Here is a 17,388-nt window from a genome sequence, read left to right as displayed (position 1 = left end):
CATAGACTGATACCATGCTGTCATTCCAACTGACTGACTTGTATAGTAAAATTTGTGTTCTTTAAACTTTGTTTTAGACATTTCAGAAGAAAAATTCAGAACAACCCTGTTTTAAAACAGAATTTATTTAGTATTGAGTATGATCTGGGTTCTTCAGTTTGGTTTCTGTTGCACAGGGACAAAGCTGGTAACTTCACTGGATACTTAATTGTATTTTTCATTGGCTGGTATCTCAGTATACGAACAGACAAAAGTACGTTTTAAGGATGGGTCATCGAAGTTGACTTTCATTTTTGTTTGGCCTATCTGTACACTTATTCACAATCTTTTCACATGTTGCCCTTGGATCTTAATATTTTATATTTCATTCATCTAGCTATTGGCCAATATTGAACATCAATAGTCTAAGTAGTGTTTTCATGTATTTAGCTTATGATTCTTTCAAAATACTAAATACTCATTTCTTTATCTCAGTGCCTACCCCAGAGTGAAGAGAGAGGGCATGTAAGTATGATAGTTTTTTTGGCCCTAAGATATGCTGACTTTAATTTACAATAAATAAAAACTTAATTTTTGTGGTTTTCATATCACTAGTGAATTAACTGATGGTTACATGTTGTTGGAGAGTTGATTGACTATAAACTAGATTTAAAAGATAGTTGCAGTTTTTGTGTATATAGTAATGAAGCATAAGTAAGTGTTGAGTTGCTGGGGTGAGAAAGTAAGGAGGAATAGATAGAGGAATCTTTACCAAGGATTTTCTAAGGTTACATAAATACAATGGAGAATTCCAAACAAGTGTAAGTGAAGAGCATAGACTGATGAACCCCTATGTGCCCCTCACCCAACTTTAATAATTTAACAAATGTCAATCAGGACAAATTTGGTTTGACTTTTTACCACTGCTCACGGTCCCCCTCCCTCTGACAACATACCACTTCGTTAAGGTAAGCTTTATATTAGATATGTAGCATAGTATATTCTAGTATCTATGAATGTTTCTATTTCCTTAACTTAGTAGGTTGGCATGTTTATGGACTCTTGCAGCGTTCTGATAAGAAGTATGATGAAGCTATTAAGTGTTATCGAAATGCCCTCAAATTAGATAAAGATAATCTACAAATTTTGAGAGATCTCTCTCTGTTGCAGATCCAAATGAGAGACCTTGAAGGTTATCGAGTAAGTAGTCTTAAGTCTACATGTTTTTACAGCAGACATAATTTAAAAACGTGGGTTCAGAATGAGGTGAGCATAGGCTGAGATTATGTAGATTTGATTGCTTATTATCTGTAGCAGAAGGGAAAGTCATCTGAGACATTCCCCCATTATAGTTGTGGAACTGCATACTTAATCATAAAAAGGTAACTGTTTATTCATTTAGTGCTTTTTAAAAAACTAGACTGTCTTCTATGTGCAAATGCTGTACTAAATCTTTTATAATTGAAATCTAAATGTAGGACTTAATTAGCTTTCTCTGTTATGGGTTAGTAAATATAAAATGATGTGGGCAGGATTGCTATAAAGCAGACTTTCTGTAGTCCAGACCTCTTCACACTGACATCTTCCAATCTGCTGGGCATCTCCGGGGGCTTATTCTGTGGAGTACACTAACTTCAGTATATCCACAGTGGAATTCTCTCCCTTAGGTGAAGGAGACCACCAACTCTTACTGGTTCTCTTTAAATAAGTTAAGTTCTTTCATTTACTTTTTACTTTTGTCTTCTACTGCCACACAAATCCTTATATCCTGTGCCTAGATTTTTGCAGATTTTTAAAAAAATGTTTATTTATTTTTGAGAGAGTGAGAGAGCACGAGAAGTGGAGGGGCAGAGAGAGAGGGAGGCATAGAATCTGAAACATGCTTCAGGCTCTGAGCTGTCAGCACAGACCCTGACGCGGAGCTCAAACCAATGAACTGTGAGATCATGACCTAAGCTGAAGTTGCTCAACCACCTGAGCCACCCAGGCACCCCTAGATTTTTGCACATTTTGAGCTCAAGTTCTGCTAAGCTTAATAAAAGGTATCATTCTTCCAGAACTTAGTTTCATAAAAAGGTATCTTAGTCTCTTTTCTAAGATGTTTAGTTATCAAAAGAAATTTGCATTTATAAAAGTAATTTTATAAGGCAACCCAAAAGCATGGGCACCAGGGATAGCTTTTTAGTAAAAGCTTTACAGTGAGCATTACAGAGTATTCTAAAACTTAAGTAATCTAGATAAAAAGTATTTCTGTTTTATTCAGGAACTGGTGTTTGTTCATTGAATTCATTAGAAAGGAGTTAAAGGCATTAAGTTGTTTTCTTATAGCTCTGTGTTGAAATACAAATATTTTAGAGAAAGTTAAAGTCAAAAGAGAAAAAGACAATTTTTAATTTATTTTTTTATTTTTTAGGAGACGAGGTATCAGCTTCTTCAGTTGCGCCCAACACAGCGTGCTTCTTGGATTGGATACGCTATTGCATACCATTTGCTGAAAGATTATGATATGGCACTAAAACTATTGGAAGAGTTTAGACAAACTCAGCAAGTAAGAACTTCATTCTAAAATTTCCCCCATCTACACAAACTAAAATAGTTGACTTCTGTATTGCCCTGATTCCTAATTATACATGAAAGTCTTTGGGACCCATTGAAAAACTTGAAAAAATTTTGAAATAATTGGAAAAAATTAAAATACAGAATAAAAAAAATTTTTCTAATAATTTATTTTTGAGAGAGAGGGAGAGAGAGAGAGAGACAGAGCATGACTAGGGTAGGGGCAGAGAGAGGGAGCTATCAGCACAGAGCCCAGTGTGGGGCTCGAACTCAAGAACCACAAGATCATGACCTGAGCCGAAGTTGGATGCTTAACCAGCTCAGCCACACAGGTGCCCCCAAAATTCTTTTTTTTTTTTTTTTAATGTTTATTTATTTTTGAGAGAAAGAGAGAGACAGAGTGTGAGCGGGCAAGGGGCAGTGAGAAAGGGAGACACAGAATCCAGATTAGGCTCCAGATTCTGAGCTCAGCATAGAGCCCAATGCCAGGCTCAAACTCATAAGGCTGTGAGATCATGACCTGAACCAAAGTTGGACACTTAACTGACTGAACTACCCAGGTACCCTTAAAACACACAGAATTCTTGATATAAAATAAATAATATGAAAATTTGTGTACTTTATTATTTTGATGATTCAAATGACTAAAGAAAGAAAAGAATACATAAAAATGAAAATAGTTTTGTGATTATAGGAATTATTTCTCATATATATTACTTTATGTTTCATATAAATATGTTAAATACATTTAATACATATGCAAAATAGAAAAATGCAAAAAATATATACTGTGCATCACAAGATAAATAGATGCTAACACTTTGCCACAATTTCTCCAGGTTTTATTATTTTTTTTAAGAAATATTTGGGATACCTGGATGGTTCAAATGCTTGAATGTTCAAGTCTTGATTTCATCTCAGGTCATGATCCCAGGGTCATGGGACTGACCTCTGCATTGGGCTCTACACTGAGTGTGGAGCCTGCTTAAGATTGTCTCTCTTGGGGCTGCTTGGTGGCTCAGTCAGTTAAGTGTCTTGACTCTTGGTTTTGGCTCAGGATCTAACAGTTATATGAGGTTCTGTGCTGGCATTGCGGAGCCTGCTTGAGATTCTTTCTCTTTCCCTCGCTCTCTGCCCCTCCCCCACTTGTGGTGTCTCTTGTCTCTCTCAAATAAACTTTAAGAAAAAAAAAAGATTCTCTCCCTCTGCCCACCTCCCCTGCTCGTACGTGCATGCTCTCTCACTGAAAAAACTTAAATAATTTAAAAATTTATAAAGAAAGTAATATTATAGAAGTAGTATAAATTTCTCCTACATCTCTAGAGGTAGCCATTATTCTGAAATTGGTATAGATCATTCCTAGTCATGTTTACATTATATATAAGTCCATAAAAGTTACAAACTGTTACTTTACATATTTAAAAAGGTGACTGAATAATATGCAGTTCTTTTCATGTCTTGAGACATAATCTGTGTTGATACATGTAGGGCTAGTTTATCCAGTTTTAAAAAAGATGCTTATTTTTGAGAGAGAGGGAGGGAAGGAGGGGCAGGGGCAGAGTGAGTGGGAGACAGAGGATCCAAAGCAGGCTCTGCGCTTAAGTGGAGAGCCTAATGCGAGACTCGAACTCACATGAGATCATGACCTGAGTCGACACCAAGAGTCGGATGCTTAACTGGCTGAGCCACCCAGGTGCCCCAAGTTTATCTGTTTTTAACTGCTCTTTGGTATTTCATTATATAAATAAGCCATAGTTTATCAATTTTACTTTTTCCTTTATGCCAATACCACACTATCTTGATTACTGTTGCTTTATAGTAAGTTTGAAATTTGAAGTGCATGCCCTACTTTGCTCTTTTTCAAGATTCTTTTGGCTATTCAGGATTTATTTTATTTCCATTGGCGTTTTAGGATTAACATGTCAATTTCTGCAAAAAAGCTTGCTGAGAGTTTCATATGGAATGCATTGAATTTGTAGATCAACTTGGGGAAAATTGCCATCAAAACAATATTGAGTATTCTGTATTCAATAGATATTCAATATTGAATATCTAACCACACACATGGTTTAGTATATCTCCATTATGTAGGTCTTTAATTTTTCCCAGCAATCTTTTTGTCTTAAGTGTATTGGTTTTATTTCCTAAATTTGGTCCTAAATATTTTGTTCTTTTAGATGCTATTATAAATGAAATTATTTTAGTTTTGTTTTTGAGTCGTTGGTTGCTAGTATATTGAAGTATAATTGATTTTTGTATTTTGATCATGTATTCTGTCACCCTGCTAAACTTTTTTATTCTAGCAGTTTTTGGTAGATTGTGTAGGATTTTAATCATTTTCATATTCTGTGGGTATAGGATTTGCTGACCTGAATCAATCTTGAGTTTGCCATAGGCAGAAGTGCCACCTTTTTGTTTGTTTTAAAGAATGTATTGGGGCGTCTGGGTGGCTCAGTTGGCTAAGCGACCAACCTTGATTTTAGCTCAGGTCATGATGTCTTGGCTTGTGAATTCGAGCCCCACATCAGGCTTCAGGCTGACAGTGCGGATCCCACTTGGGATTCTCTCTCTCCCTTTCAGTCTCTCTCCCTTTCAGTCCCTTTCACTCTCTCTCCTCTACCTCTCTCTCTCTCTCTCAAAAATAAATAAAATGAATTTTTAAAAGAAGAATATTTTCTTAACTATTAATCACTCCTCTATTTGTAATTGCTCTGGATTGCTTTTTGTCAATGTGAATGACTTTTCTGAGGAAGAAATTAAAGATCTATAACTGTTTTATATAATTATATAAATAATTTTTGCTAATTTTTTTTCAGGTTCCTCCCAACAAAATGGACTATGAATATAGTGAATTGATACTATACCAGAATCAAGTGATGAGAGAGGCAGACCTATTTCAGGAATCTTTGGAACATATAGAAACATATGAGAAACAAATATGTGATAAACTTTTGGTGGAAGAAATTAAAGGTAAGTTGATCTGCTTTTTCTTTTTTAGTAGTCTTAATTAAAGAATAAAAGCAACATACTTTGTCCTGATACTTAAATAAGACTTGCTATATAATAAGAAAACATTTTTATTATTAATTAGTAAGTTAATCATCATAACAGTATCTTGATATGGTTCTTATATCCATTTTAGAGATGAAGGGCTGAGGAACCAGAGAGGTTAAGTGCCTTGCCCAAAGTCATACAGCTAAGTCAGCTAGGTAGTGCTGGATTTGAGTCTAGGGATTCGGACTCCAGATTCCATTTTCGTAGGCAGTGTCTTATATTCCCTTCATATTCCTTACCCCAAATACATATCCATGAAATAAATTACAATGAGAATAGTAAATGATGACCTGGGGGATCATTATGAAAGTAAGATTGATTTATTTTCAATATGGGCTAATTATGAAGGCAGGGTCTGGATAGTTTGTTTAAAATGTTCATCAACAAGGGGTTAAGTACATTTTTTTAAAACGAAGTTTTGCTCATCAGTTACCATTCTCTGAGCAATACTATAATAAAATGTCCAACTAAAGTAATAATTAGTTTAAAGCTTTTTTTTTTAAATGTTTTATTTATTTCTGAGAGAGAGAGACAGCGTGAACAGGGGAGAGTCAGAGAGAGAGGGAGACACAGAATCTGAAACAGGCTTTAGGCTCTGAGTTGTCAGCACAGATCCCGACGTGGGGCTCAAACCCACGGACCATGAGATCACGACCAGAGCTGAAGTCGGATGCTTAATCGACTGAGCCACCCAGGTGCCCCAGTAATAATTAGTTTAAAACTAAAGTTTCATATAGTTGTAGGACATTTAAACTTCATAAAAATAATAGCTAACATTTATTTACTTTTCCTATGTCTTGGAGTATGTAATTGCGTAAACTTCTTTATTTCATTTAATTTTTTAACACTTCTAACATGGGTAGATTATCCCCATTTTATAATTGAGGAAACTAAAGCTTAGAGAGGTTAAGGATTTGCCCAAAGTTACCCTGCCTTTAGGTCCTAGACTTAGTTTGTAAACACATCTTCCTGGGCTTCAGAACCCTTATTTTATTTTATTTTATTTTATTTTATTTTATTTTATTTTATTTTATTTTATTTATTTTATTTATTTTATTTTATTTTATTTTATTATTTATTTTATTTTATTTTATTTTTTTATTTTATTTTATTTTTTTTCCAAGTTTTTGTTTAAATTCCAGTTAGTTAACATAGAGCGTAATAATTAGTTTCACGTGTGGGATTTAGTGATTCATCACTTACAACACCTGATGCTCATCACAGCAGTGCCCATCACCCCATCTAGTCCATCCCTCCTGCCTCCCTCCCTCCGTCAGCCCTCAGTTTGGTACCTATAGTTAAGAGTCTGTCTTATGGTTTGCCTCTATTTTTCCCCTATGTGTTCACCTGGTTTGTTTCTTAAATTCCACATAAGAGTGAAATCATGTTTGTCTTCCTCTGACTTATTTCGCTGAGCATAATACTCTAGCTCCATCCATGTCATTTCAAATGGCAAGATTTCTTTTTTAATGGCTGAGTAATACTCCATTGTGTGTATATATATATACACATACACAACATCTTCTTCGTTCATCAGTTGATGGACATTTGGGCTCTTTTCATTATTTGGCTATTGAACAACAGTGTTTTTCAAACTAGTACAATGGGGATAAATTATTTAATGTTCTGGTTTCTTTCTTCTATTACTTAAAATTGATGGGAGCAAAGAAAAATGGCAATTATTTTTATATTCTGATGTATTATTTGCTTTTTCTTGATTATATCTTAACTCGGATGGCTTTCTCTCTTAAGACATCAGTCCAGAACTCAGTGATTAAAAAGTAGATATGATATAATGAGATCAGTTCTAGTTAAAAAGTTTACATGTTGCAGTGTCACCACATTCATCCATATGTTGCTAGTGACAGGAACTTGGGGGCCATCCCCTTGAATATGAAGCCAATACTTTATACTGCTCATGGAGATAAGTTAGAGTATTCTTATTTTTTTGGTGAACTTTGCAGGCCCCAGAGACCTTTGACATTTACACATTTATGTCTTTTGTAGTCCTTGGCTTATTAAGATCCTTTAATAAAAAATAACATTAGAGATCTTTGCTTACTTTATGAATATGCAAATGTACTTTTTTGTTCTGCGTAGTCCTCTAGTAATAATCTCTGCCTATGATGGTACAGAAAACAAAGGTTTTTGGAATTGAAATCTATCTTGTTGTCTATTTGCCCAAGATAAGCAGGGTAAAAGCTGGACTAGACAGAAATTAACTGTGGAGGAACATGGCATGTTTATAGTTTTAAGTAGCAAACACTTATGTGTATTCGTTTTGTGCCAAGCCCTGTGCTAACCACTTTAAATTTATTTATCACAAAAGCAGATGGAGGTAGTTATATTTTATAGGTAAGTGAACACTGGAAGTTTGTAACTTGCTCAGGGTCACAGAGTTAGAAAATGGTAAAGCTGGAAATTATATCAGTCTTCTAGAGCTTGAGTAATACATATAAATAGTAAAATAATAGCATGTAACAACCGCTTTAATATATTGTCTCTCCCGAGATGATGAAAGGTGAAGTAATATGTCTGATGACATTTCAAAGGGGAAATAGCAATAGGAAGTTGAGGTATACTGTTTTGAGAATCTCTCTTTTATCTTGAATTAGGTGCGCTTTCTATTCTACCTGAGACACTTAGATACTCATTTTCCAAACCTACTTTCAATTGGGTGGCTTCATAGAAGGATTTGAACCTTAGGGGTGATCCATGTGTGAACATGGTTTTTGTGGTTTCACAAGTGGTACTTAGTGTTTTTATTTTACTGAGTTAAACTTTGCCAATTTTAGTGATGTAGTAAGGAAGCTAAGAGAATTGAATGGAGAATTGTTTAATATATGAATTTATTAGGAAAAGTACATTCAAATCTAGCAGTAGAAATGTAGGGCTGTTTCATTAGAATTACCAGTCTGTATTGGGAGTCTTTAATTGTTGTAAGGGGTATATAAAAATGTGCATAATACAAATATTTTTACCAAGAACTTAATATACTATATGTATATTTGAAGTGTGGGAGGGAGCCAAAAATGGCTCTATTACATTCTATATAATAAAATGTGTAAAGGAAGGTTCATTTCTGAAGGCAAGCTGTGAGTTAATCTCTGTTTAGTGGTATAAACTGCAACATGTCCCAAAGGGAAGCACATACAGTTTTTTCATAAACATCTAGTATGTTAATGCAGCTTAGTGAAATCTATGAGATCAGAAAGTTATTTAATGTTTGAGTAAAATGAATGTGAATTTAAACTTAATTTTAGGGGAAATGCTGTTGAAATTGGGAAGATTAAAAGAAGCCAGTGAAGTATTCAAAAACTTGATTGATCGGAATGCAGAAAATTGGTGTTATTATGAAGGCTTGGAAAAAGCTCTGCAACTTAGTATGTAATGATTTTTCTCCTCTCCCTTATCTTCACTAGTGCTTGAAGTAAATGCAAAGTTGTAATGATATTTGAGGACAGATATTTTTAGCATTAGCATTTATTTTTCCACTTAGGAGAATTATAGGTTAAACATGGCAGTGAAGACAAATTCAGATATTTATTTATACTTAAGTGATAAATGCTCACAGATCATTTTAAGTTCCTTGATCCATTAAAATGTTACCAATTTAGACTAACTAGAGAGCTGGGGAAGAAAATGAGCATTCCGTTTCTTGGAAATGTAATTACTGAATATTTTTTAAAGAATTAGAGGTTTGTTACGCTCAACAAAGCAGTTTTGCTGAGGGTATGTATTGTGTAGCATCAGCATGAAAATTACCCTCTTAATTTCTGGCTGGACTACTTTGCATAGAGCAAAATGTTACATATCTTCTTTTCAAATTAGGTAAAACTGTCCTTTTTGGAGATCTAGAATATTTTCCTAAATTTTCCCTGATATTTTCATAATTAAATATTGTTCAGAGCAGTTAATATTCCTAACATGTTTATTCGTGGATAAATATATGGCTCAAATAATTATGAAAACATGGCTCAAGGGTGTTGAAACCGCAGAACTTGTAAATTTAAAAAATATGGTAAAAATATGTAGCTACTCATACTCATTTATATAAGTGTGACCCATGAGAAAAATTTATTTGTTGTGTTCTCATCACTATAAATTACCAGGTTTTCTGTTTGTGTTTAAAATTTAATATCACAGACCATTCATTGTTTCCTTTAAATTGTTTTAAGAAAATGATGAAAACAAAACCATTGATTACATCAGTAATTTGTGTTTTTAAAAAATCAGGACAAAAGTTCTATATTTGAAGGTTGGAAATGTGAGATAACTGTAATGTTTTTCTGTAAACCATCAGTTACTGACATGTAGATTGAATTAAGCATGCTCCATGTCAAGAACCACATTTACTATAAAATGTTTTGATTACAAACTAATTACATTACTTTATCTTCTTAGGTTCTGTAGGACCTTTTCTCCCCCATGGTAAGTTCTGGAGCTCCAACTTGTGACTTCAGATAGGGCATTGAATGGTTTGGTTTTGTCTTAATTTAACTGCATTTATAAGGCTTGTTATATTTGAGGTAGTGGAGAATTTTTTTCTTATACTCTTAACATTAGGCTTAAATATGAGACCTGCTTTTTAAAAGCAGTAGATAGCCTTCATGTAAATTTTAGAATAAGGGTCCTTGATATTTCATGAAGTCTCCAAGTTGTTAACAGAATATAGAAATTTTCTTTCATATATCCCCGGTTTTGAATCCCACCACATTGGAGCTCCAAAACATACTACTGGGGGAAGGAAAGAGTTAAACAAAATTAAACATTACCTTTTTAAGTGTTATATTTATAGTCTCGATAGTGTACACTACATTTAGGATGGAGATACCTTGATTGCTAGCACCAAGGGTTCTTCTTACAATAATATTTCTGTTTTCTGAGTTAAAATCAATTAAAAACCTTATAGTTTAAAATCAAATTTGTTTTCTCTTAAAATTCTGTTTTAAATTGTCTTATTGCTTATATGAAATAGTGCATATAATCTCTCTTTGTAAATTATGTTAGATGTTACTTTAGCATAATGAACAAGACCCAGATCCTACCTTGCAGATTGTTACTGCAGAGTCACATGTATCTTGCTTAGTATATGTATATATGTTTATACAGGTGTATATATGTATATATATATTTTCTATTTAGTACTATAAAATTAGTTTGGTCTTAGGAGGGAAGACCCAACTTTCTATTAGAAGTATATTTTATATCAATCACTATATTTGAGAGAAATAATTTGCCACTTTAAAAATCTGTACGAATGGGATTCTTTATAATGGAGCTTCATTGAAGATTTTAAGTGTTAAAAGTACTTTAGAAATTTAGTTCACTTTTTAAACGATAAAACATTGACATTGATGATGCTGAAACAGTTGCTTTTTAAAATCTAATCAGTGGGTATTACAGCCTTTTGTGAGGAGGTGTGTAGGCTTCATCCTTCATTGGATCAGAGAGTTTGTGTAAGATAAGTCATGAAAGAGCCCTTTCTCACGGGTTGTGCACTAAGGAATAGAAGAGAAGCGCTATGTGTCTTGAGTCCATATGTCTTGCATGTGTATGATTTGAGTTGGATTAGAATCTGTTGTGATAAAAGCAGTTTTGGATTTATCTGGAAATTGAGTTTAAAATGGTGTTTTGTTGATGATATGATTTCACCACCACAGGTTTTCATGTCATTCTTATAAAAATTGGGCGCAGCTTTAATATTGATAATGCAATCTTTGTAACATTTTTTAAGTTATAGCATTTTATCATAGATAAAAGTTCTGATGCTTTGAATCTCACACATATTTACTGATAATAGGCACTTTAGAAGAGAGGCTCCAAATTTATGAAGAAATTAGTAAGCAGCACCCCAGAGCAATTTCACCTAGAAGATTACCTTTGAATCTTGCCCCAGGTAATATTAGGATATCTTTTGTAACACTAATAATTATTTGTTGTTCAACATCATTCACATTTAAAAAACTTGTTTCTGCTACAGAGTTTATATCGACACCAGTCTTGGGGGTGGGAGTGATCAGTTATGAATTTATTATGCATGTGATAATAAGAATGTTGAGCATATGGCTATATGTTTGTCTCAAGTCTTAGAAATGACCTTTTTGGGCATTGTTTTTCTTACATGACTTTAAAAATTAAACACTAGATTTAGAAGATCAATTAAATTCACTAGAAATGACAAACACTATGTAAGGCATTATGATTTAAGTGGTAGAAGTTTTGAAGTTTTGATCTTATTTTTTATGTTTTTTATTTATTTTTGGGAGAGAGAGACAGGGAGTGAGTGGGGGAGGGGCAGAGGGAGACAGAATCTGAAGCAGGCTCCAGGCTCTCAGCTGTCAGCACAGGGCCCAACACGTGGCTTGATCTAGTGAACTGTGAGATCATGACTTGAGCCAAAGTTGAATGCTTAACCAACTGATCCACCCAGGCACTCCTTAGGTCTTCTTTTTAGAGCATAAATTCAAAGAAAGAATGGTGAGCCTTTTGTGTCCACCACGTTGTTTAAGAACATCACTATTCCCTGTGAAGGCACTCTGTCTTCAGTGTTGTCTACTTTCCTGAAATCCGCCTTTATCATGCCCTTGTTTTTAGAGAGCTCTATGTATTTTGTATCCCTAGAAAATCATCCCTGCCACCGCCCCTCACCCCCCGCCATCCCTGTTTTTGTACATAATGTAAATTGGAGCACTATGGTATGTATTCTGTGACTTGTGACTTGTTTTTATTGAACAGTAGTGTATTCATGAACTTGATCCAAGTTGTGTATGTAGTTGAACTCCTTCACTTTGGGGTTGTAGAAGAAGTAAAAGTATATTAGTTCTTCACATAGTTAATATTTGAAGATTTGTGCCCTTTTTTAAAGGTTATCTCTTTTTTAGTTGGAAGTTCTATAGATTATGAATTATTTGTTGGGACTTCTGGCATGTCTTTTGATATAAGTCAGACTTTAGAAAGCTAATAGAACTTAAAAAATCTATTCTAGGCATGGGGTGAGGAGGGGGTATATTTTCTAATGAATTTTCATTTATAGTGCAAATAGTTGGGTTATAATTTTTCTTTATCAAAAGATTCATGGAAATTAAAAAAGGTTTTTAGTTGACTGACTTAAAAAATATACGAAGTACCTGTTAGAAATGTATTAATCAGTACGAGTTTATTATAAACAATTCATTTTCCACTAGTATATCTAAGTTCCAATAGATAAATGGCATTCTTCTGATCTCTCATTTTTGTTTTGGCTTTATGAAATACCGAAAGCAGATTTCCCTGATGTTCTTCAGGGAACATTATGCTCACATGGATAGTATCAGGCTTGGTGGGGAGGGTAGTGATGTGCTAAGATGTTCATCAGTTGAGTGTCAGTCAGTAGAGTCGGGGAAACTTTGGACTGAACATAGCAGTCAGGTTTCTGTGGGACCTGTTAGAACTTTTGTACATGCATTGTAAATTTCAGAGATGGGGCATCCTGTGCAAGGAAGAGCATTCCCATACGTGTTTTATTGAAGATAAACACATATGCTTGACTTTACATTTCTATGTCTTTTTTAAAATAACAGCATTTGAAATATAATTTGCTACCACAGAATTCAGTTTTTAAAGTATCAACTCTGTGTTTTAGTATATTCATGGAATTGTGCAATCATTGTCACGATCTGGTTTCAGAAAGTTTTTGTTTCTCCCAAAAGAAACCTCACACTCATTAGCAGCCACTCCCCGCACTCCCCGCACCAGGCTGCACTCGCCCCGCACTCCCCGCACCAGGCTGCACTCCCCCTGCACTCCCTGCACCAGGCAACCACTGTTCTATATCCTGTACCTGTGGAGTTGCCTGTTCTGGACATTTCATGTAAATGGCATCTTACCATATGCAGCCTTTGTATCTGGCTTCTTTTTTTAAAATTGGTTTCCATGTATAATGTATTGACGTTATGAATGGGGATATCTCTTAGTTTGGAGTTTTCACATGCATCCATGTTCTTCTTAGGAAAGAAGGAAAACTCATTTAATTTTATAATTATTATTTTAATGTTTATTTATTTTAAGAGAGAGGGAGAGAGAATCCTAAGCAGGCTCTGCACTGTCAGCAGAGTTTGCATAGCATGGCTTGAACTCACGAACCTTGAGATCATGACCTGAGCAGAAATCAAGAGTTGGATGCATAACCGACTGAGCCACCCAGGCGCCCCTAACTTTTAAGATTATTAATAAGATATCTTAGTTCTGTTACTCCTTATTGGAACATGGGGTTTCAAATTTACACTGCCTTGATTTTTTTTCATAGTTAATAAAGTTTGCTAAAAGCTCTTACTACATGACAAGAAATATATTTTTATTGAAAGACAGCTTGGAACCAACTGTTGATTATAAAGTGCAATTTAGCTTTAAGTGGAATTATCCTGGACCCTCTGGGCACTCTGTCTTTGAAATGCTAAAGGCATCTTTATACAAGATAGGGCTCAGTTGAAGGGTCTGATGGCATGGACTTCAAGGTCAACATCACTGTGAGGTTCTAACATACATGGACTTAGAGAGCTCCAATGAGCTTATGTAATATTATACAGATACCTGATTATACCTGTGTAGAAGCTGAATACTTCATGTTGTTTTGCCTGTCTAGAAATATTCTTATGTGTAAGAAAAGCATCTTGATATTATCAAAAGCAATACGATTTTTATACAAGAAACATGGAACTTGAGAATGTAGGGTGAAAGTTTTAAAAAAGAGTTTTCAGTTTTTAGTTAAAAAGGCTTAAAACTCTCAAGTAGTGAACACAGAAGTCCTAGGTAGATTCTCCAACAGTCTAAAATATTAAGCGCTACAAAAATAATGTAGGGATGTAGCTACTTTTCAAAATAACTGGTTTACTTCATCATGTTGTATTAGTCTTCACTGGCCAAGGCAGGGGAGAGAGGGAAGGAGATAACCCAGAGTATTAAACACAAAGCTCTACTCAAATTTTGCTCCATTCTTTTTCATTGGATTATTTATTATTGAGATACACATATAACATTATAGAAGTTCAAAGTGTATAACTCTTGATTTGATACATTCATACGTTGTGATACTACCATAGTGGTACCACAGTATGTTAGCTAACACCTCCATCAGGTCACATAATTATTTCTTTTTTATACTGAGAACATCCTCACCATTTAGAATAAATTCCCAGTGAACCACATACAGTCTGATCTTGTTGAGTGTGTTATTTTAGCACTGGTTTTTGAGACAGCAGTTTGTATTTGAATCTATACTACACATCTGGAGAAGACTTAGTATAGATCTGTATAGACAGATAACCTACTTGATAAGCGGTAATGCTAAGCAGGCACATAATGATTGATGGTCTTTTCTTTCCCCGTAAAGGAAAGACTGTGGAGGTTACTAAAAATTATTTTAAAATAATCAGGAAGAAGAGAGATTATTTGTTCTTGTGAAAGGGTTTTTCTTATTCCTAAAGAAAACCTTATGAGGTCAGTCATGGTAAGTAATTTTGGAATGTAGTATGTGACTGAGCATTTGAATAGCTGTCTGGAGACCTCTTGTTAAGATAATGCATTATTATAGTTCCAGACAAAAGGATTTTTAAGTGGAAATCCTCTGTCTATCCTCTTACCACCTACTTCTCTGGAGGCTGCCATTGTTACCAGGAGGTGGTGTATTCTTCCATAAATGGATTGTGTATATGCAAGCACAAACCTGTGTGTGTGGGCTTCTGTAGAGCTTTCCTTTTTTCTTCTTGTACAAAACTGGGAGCATAGATTGGCATACCCTTGGTTTTTCTTTTTACTTAACTCTGTGTCTGTGCTTTATGTCAGCACATGAAGAACTTCCCCGTTCTTTCTCACAGCTGCACTGTTTAAATAACAGTTTAACCGGAGAGGAGGCTTTCAAAATTATGGATACTTGAGAACTGAGTATATTGTGTTTTAATTGCAATCTGCCAGGATGATCTGAATTGACTGAGAAAGTTGAGGAAAAAGAGGAGTTCAGAATAGCCTTTGACATGAAGATACAATGCTTGTTTTCTCAGCAGATGTCAGCAAATATGGAAAAGATCCTTAACTATAGAATTACAGGGGCACCTGGATGTCTTAGTTGGTTAAGCGTCCGACTTCAGCTCAGGTCATGATCTTGCAGTTTGTGAGTTCGAGCCCCATGTTGGGCTCTGTGCTGACAGCTCAGAGCCTGAGCCTGCTTTGGATTCTGTGCCTTCCTCTCTCTCTGCCCCTCCCCAGCTCATGCTCTGTCTTTCTCTCTCTCAAAAATAAATAAACATTAAAAAAAAAAAAAAAGAAATACAGTAGCTGTCAGGGTATCAAGGCATGTAATGATAGACAATATTTACTGAGTGGTCACTGTATGCCAGGTACTCTGTTTACTGCTGTATACTTGTATTCTGGTTTGAGCCATGTAGGGATACTCTGGAGACTGCTAGCATTGTTACCCTCACCTCCAGTGGGGAAAGTGAGGACTTCAGTGGACAGGTTACTTGTCCAAGTTCATACAGAAGAAATGGTCACACATTTCTCTAAACAGCTGCATCCCACTGATCTACCACAATATAGTTAACTTAAATTTTTTTTTTTTTTTGCTTATTTTGAAAGAGCGAGCACAGGAAGGGCAGAGAGAGAGATAGAGAGAGCTATCAGTGCTCTGAGCTATCAGTGCTGAGTCCAGGGCAGGGCTCAGACTCATGAACTTTGAGATCATCATGACCTGAGCTGAAATCAAGAGTTGGATGCTTAACCAACTAAGCCACCCAGGTGCCCCAGTATTGTTAACTTTTGCCTTATATCAGAGGAAGTGCTGGAAAGTTTTGATCTCTGAAACTACTTTTGATTTTTAAGGAAGTAATGATGTATATTTAACCCAGAGTATACTTTGTGTATGATCTAATAAAAGATTAGAAATTATCTGGAAATGGTTTCTATAGTACATTAACAAATGTTGAACCTGTTTTCATATTTGATAAACTTCCCCCTTAATAAAATTTAAATATCTCTTTCAAATTTTTATGACATCTAATTATATTGAGTATGCATGTTTTGTTTAATGTAGTCAATCACAACAAGTGAAAATAACCACTTTGGGTTGTTGCTATTTTTTGTGTGTGTGTGAAGTGTTGTGATTCATAATGAAACCTTAAGGGATTGTTTCAATAGTTTTACTTTAGGTTAAGCCATTTACGATGTATGTATCTTTTTCTTTTTAATGAGTGGGCAAATCCATGTCCTTATATAATAACTTGTCCTGTCAAAAAAGTTAAAGCCTTAACCAAGTTAAAGCCTTTGTGTTGTATTTAAAATGAAAACTTTTCCATTTTTTTCTGCTTCTAGAAAGTGCTGCCAAGTTTTTTTTTTTTTTTTTTTTGTAAGGGTTTATTTAATAAAGATAGGATTATTTACTTGATGTTGCAAACAGGGTATTTAATTGTAATGTTAAAATGCTCTGGGGCTCAGTCAGATGTCTAACATATGTTTATTTTATGTATTATCCATCCTGCCCACTGGAATGTTAAGTTTCATGAGGGCAGAATTTTTTTTTTTTTTTAAGTTCATTTATTTATTTTGAGATAGAGAAAGAGAACAGGAGAGGGGGAAGGAGAGGGAGAGAAAGAATCCCAAGCAGGCTCCACAGTGTGAGATTGTGACCTGAGCAGAGATCAAGAGTTGGACACTTAACCACCTGAGCCACTCAGGCGCCCCAGAATTTGTTTTGAATTGTTTCAGTCACTGCTGTATCCCTAACATATAGAACAGTGCCTGGCACATAGTGGGTGCTTGAAAGATGAT

At 34.8% G+C, this 17,388-nt stretch overlaps 1 protein-coding gene across 3 annotated transcripts in view; it reads left to right on the top strand.

Moving 5' to 3' along the window:
• Positions 1-17,388, top strand: part of NAA16 (N-alpha-acetyltransferase 16, NatA auxiliary subunit) — a 62,074-nt gene that overhangs the window by 7,631 nt on the left and 37,055 nt on the right. Inside the window, exons 4-9 of one of the 3 annotated variants that reach the window (XM_039253148.1) lie at positions 1,022-1,179; positions 2,393-2,527; positions 5,352-5,505; positions 8,853-8,972; positions 9,994-10,020; positions 11,393-11,488. In XM_039253148.1, the coding sequence (XP_039109079.1) occupies positions 1,022-1,179; positions 2,393-2,527; positions 5,352-5,505; positions 8,853-8,972; positions 9,994-10,020; positions 11,393-11,488 (690 nt within the window). The remainder of the gene's footprint in view (positions 1-1,021; positions 1,180-2,392; positions 2,528-5,351; positions 5,506-8,852; positions 8,973-9,993; positions 10,021-11,392; positions 11,489-17,388) is intronic. The other 2 variants (XM_039253149.1, XM_039253150.1) reach the window with 2 other exon arrangements.

The sequence above is a fragment of the Hyaena hyaena genome, unplaced genomic scaffold (assembly GCF_003009895.1).
Source record: "Hyaena hyaena isolate Hyena2069 unplaced genomic scaffold, ASM300989v1 scaffold_440, whole genome shotgun sequence".
NCBI classification, from domain to species: domain Eukaryota; kingdom Metazoa; phylum Chordata; class Mammalia; order Carnivora; family Hyaenidae; genus Hyaena; species Hyaena hyaena.
This window is presented reverse-complemented; position numbering and strand designations above follow the sequence as displayed.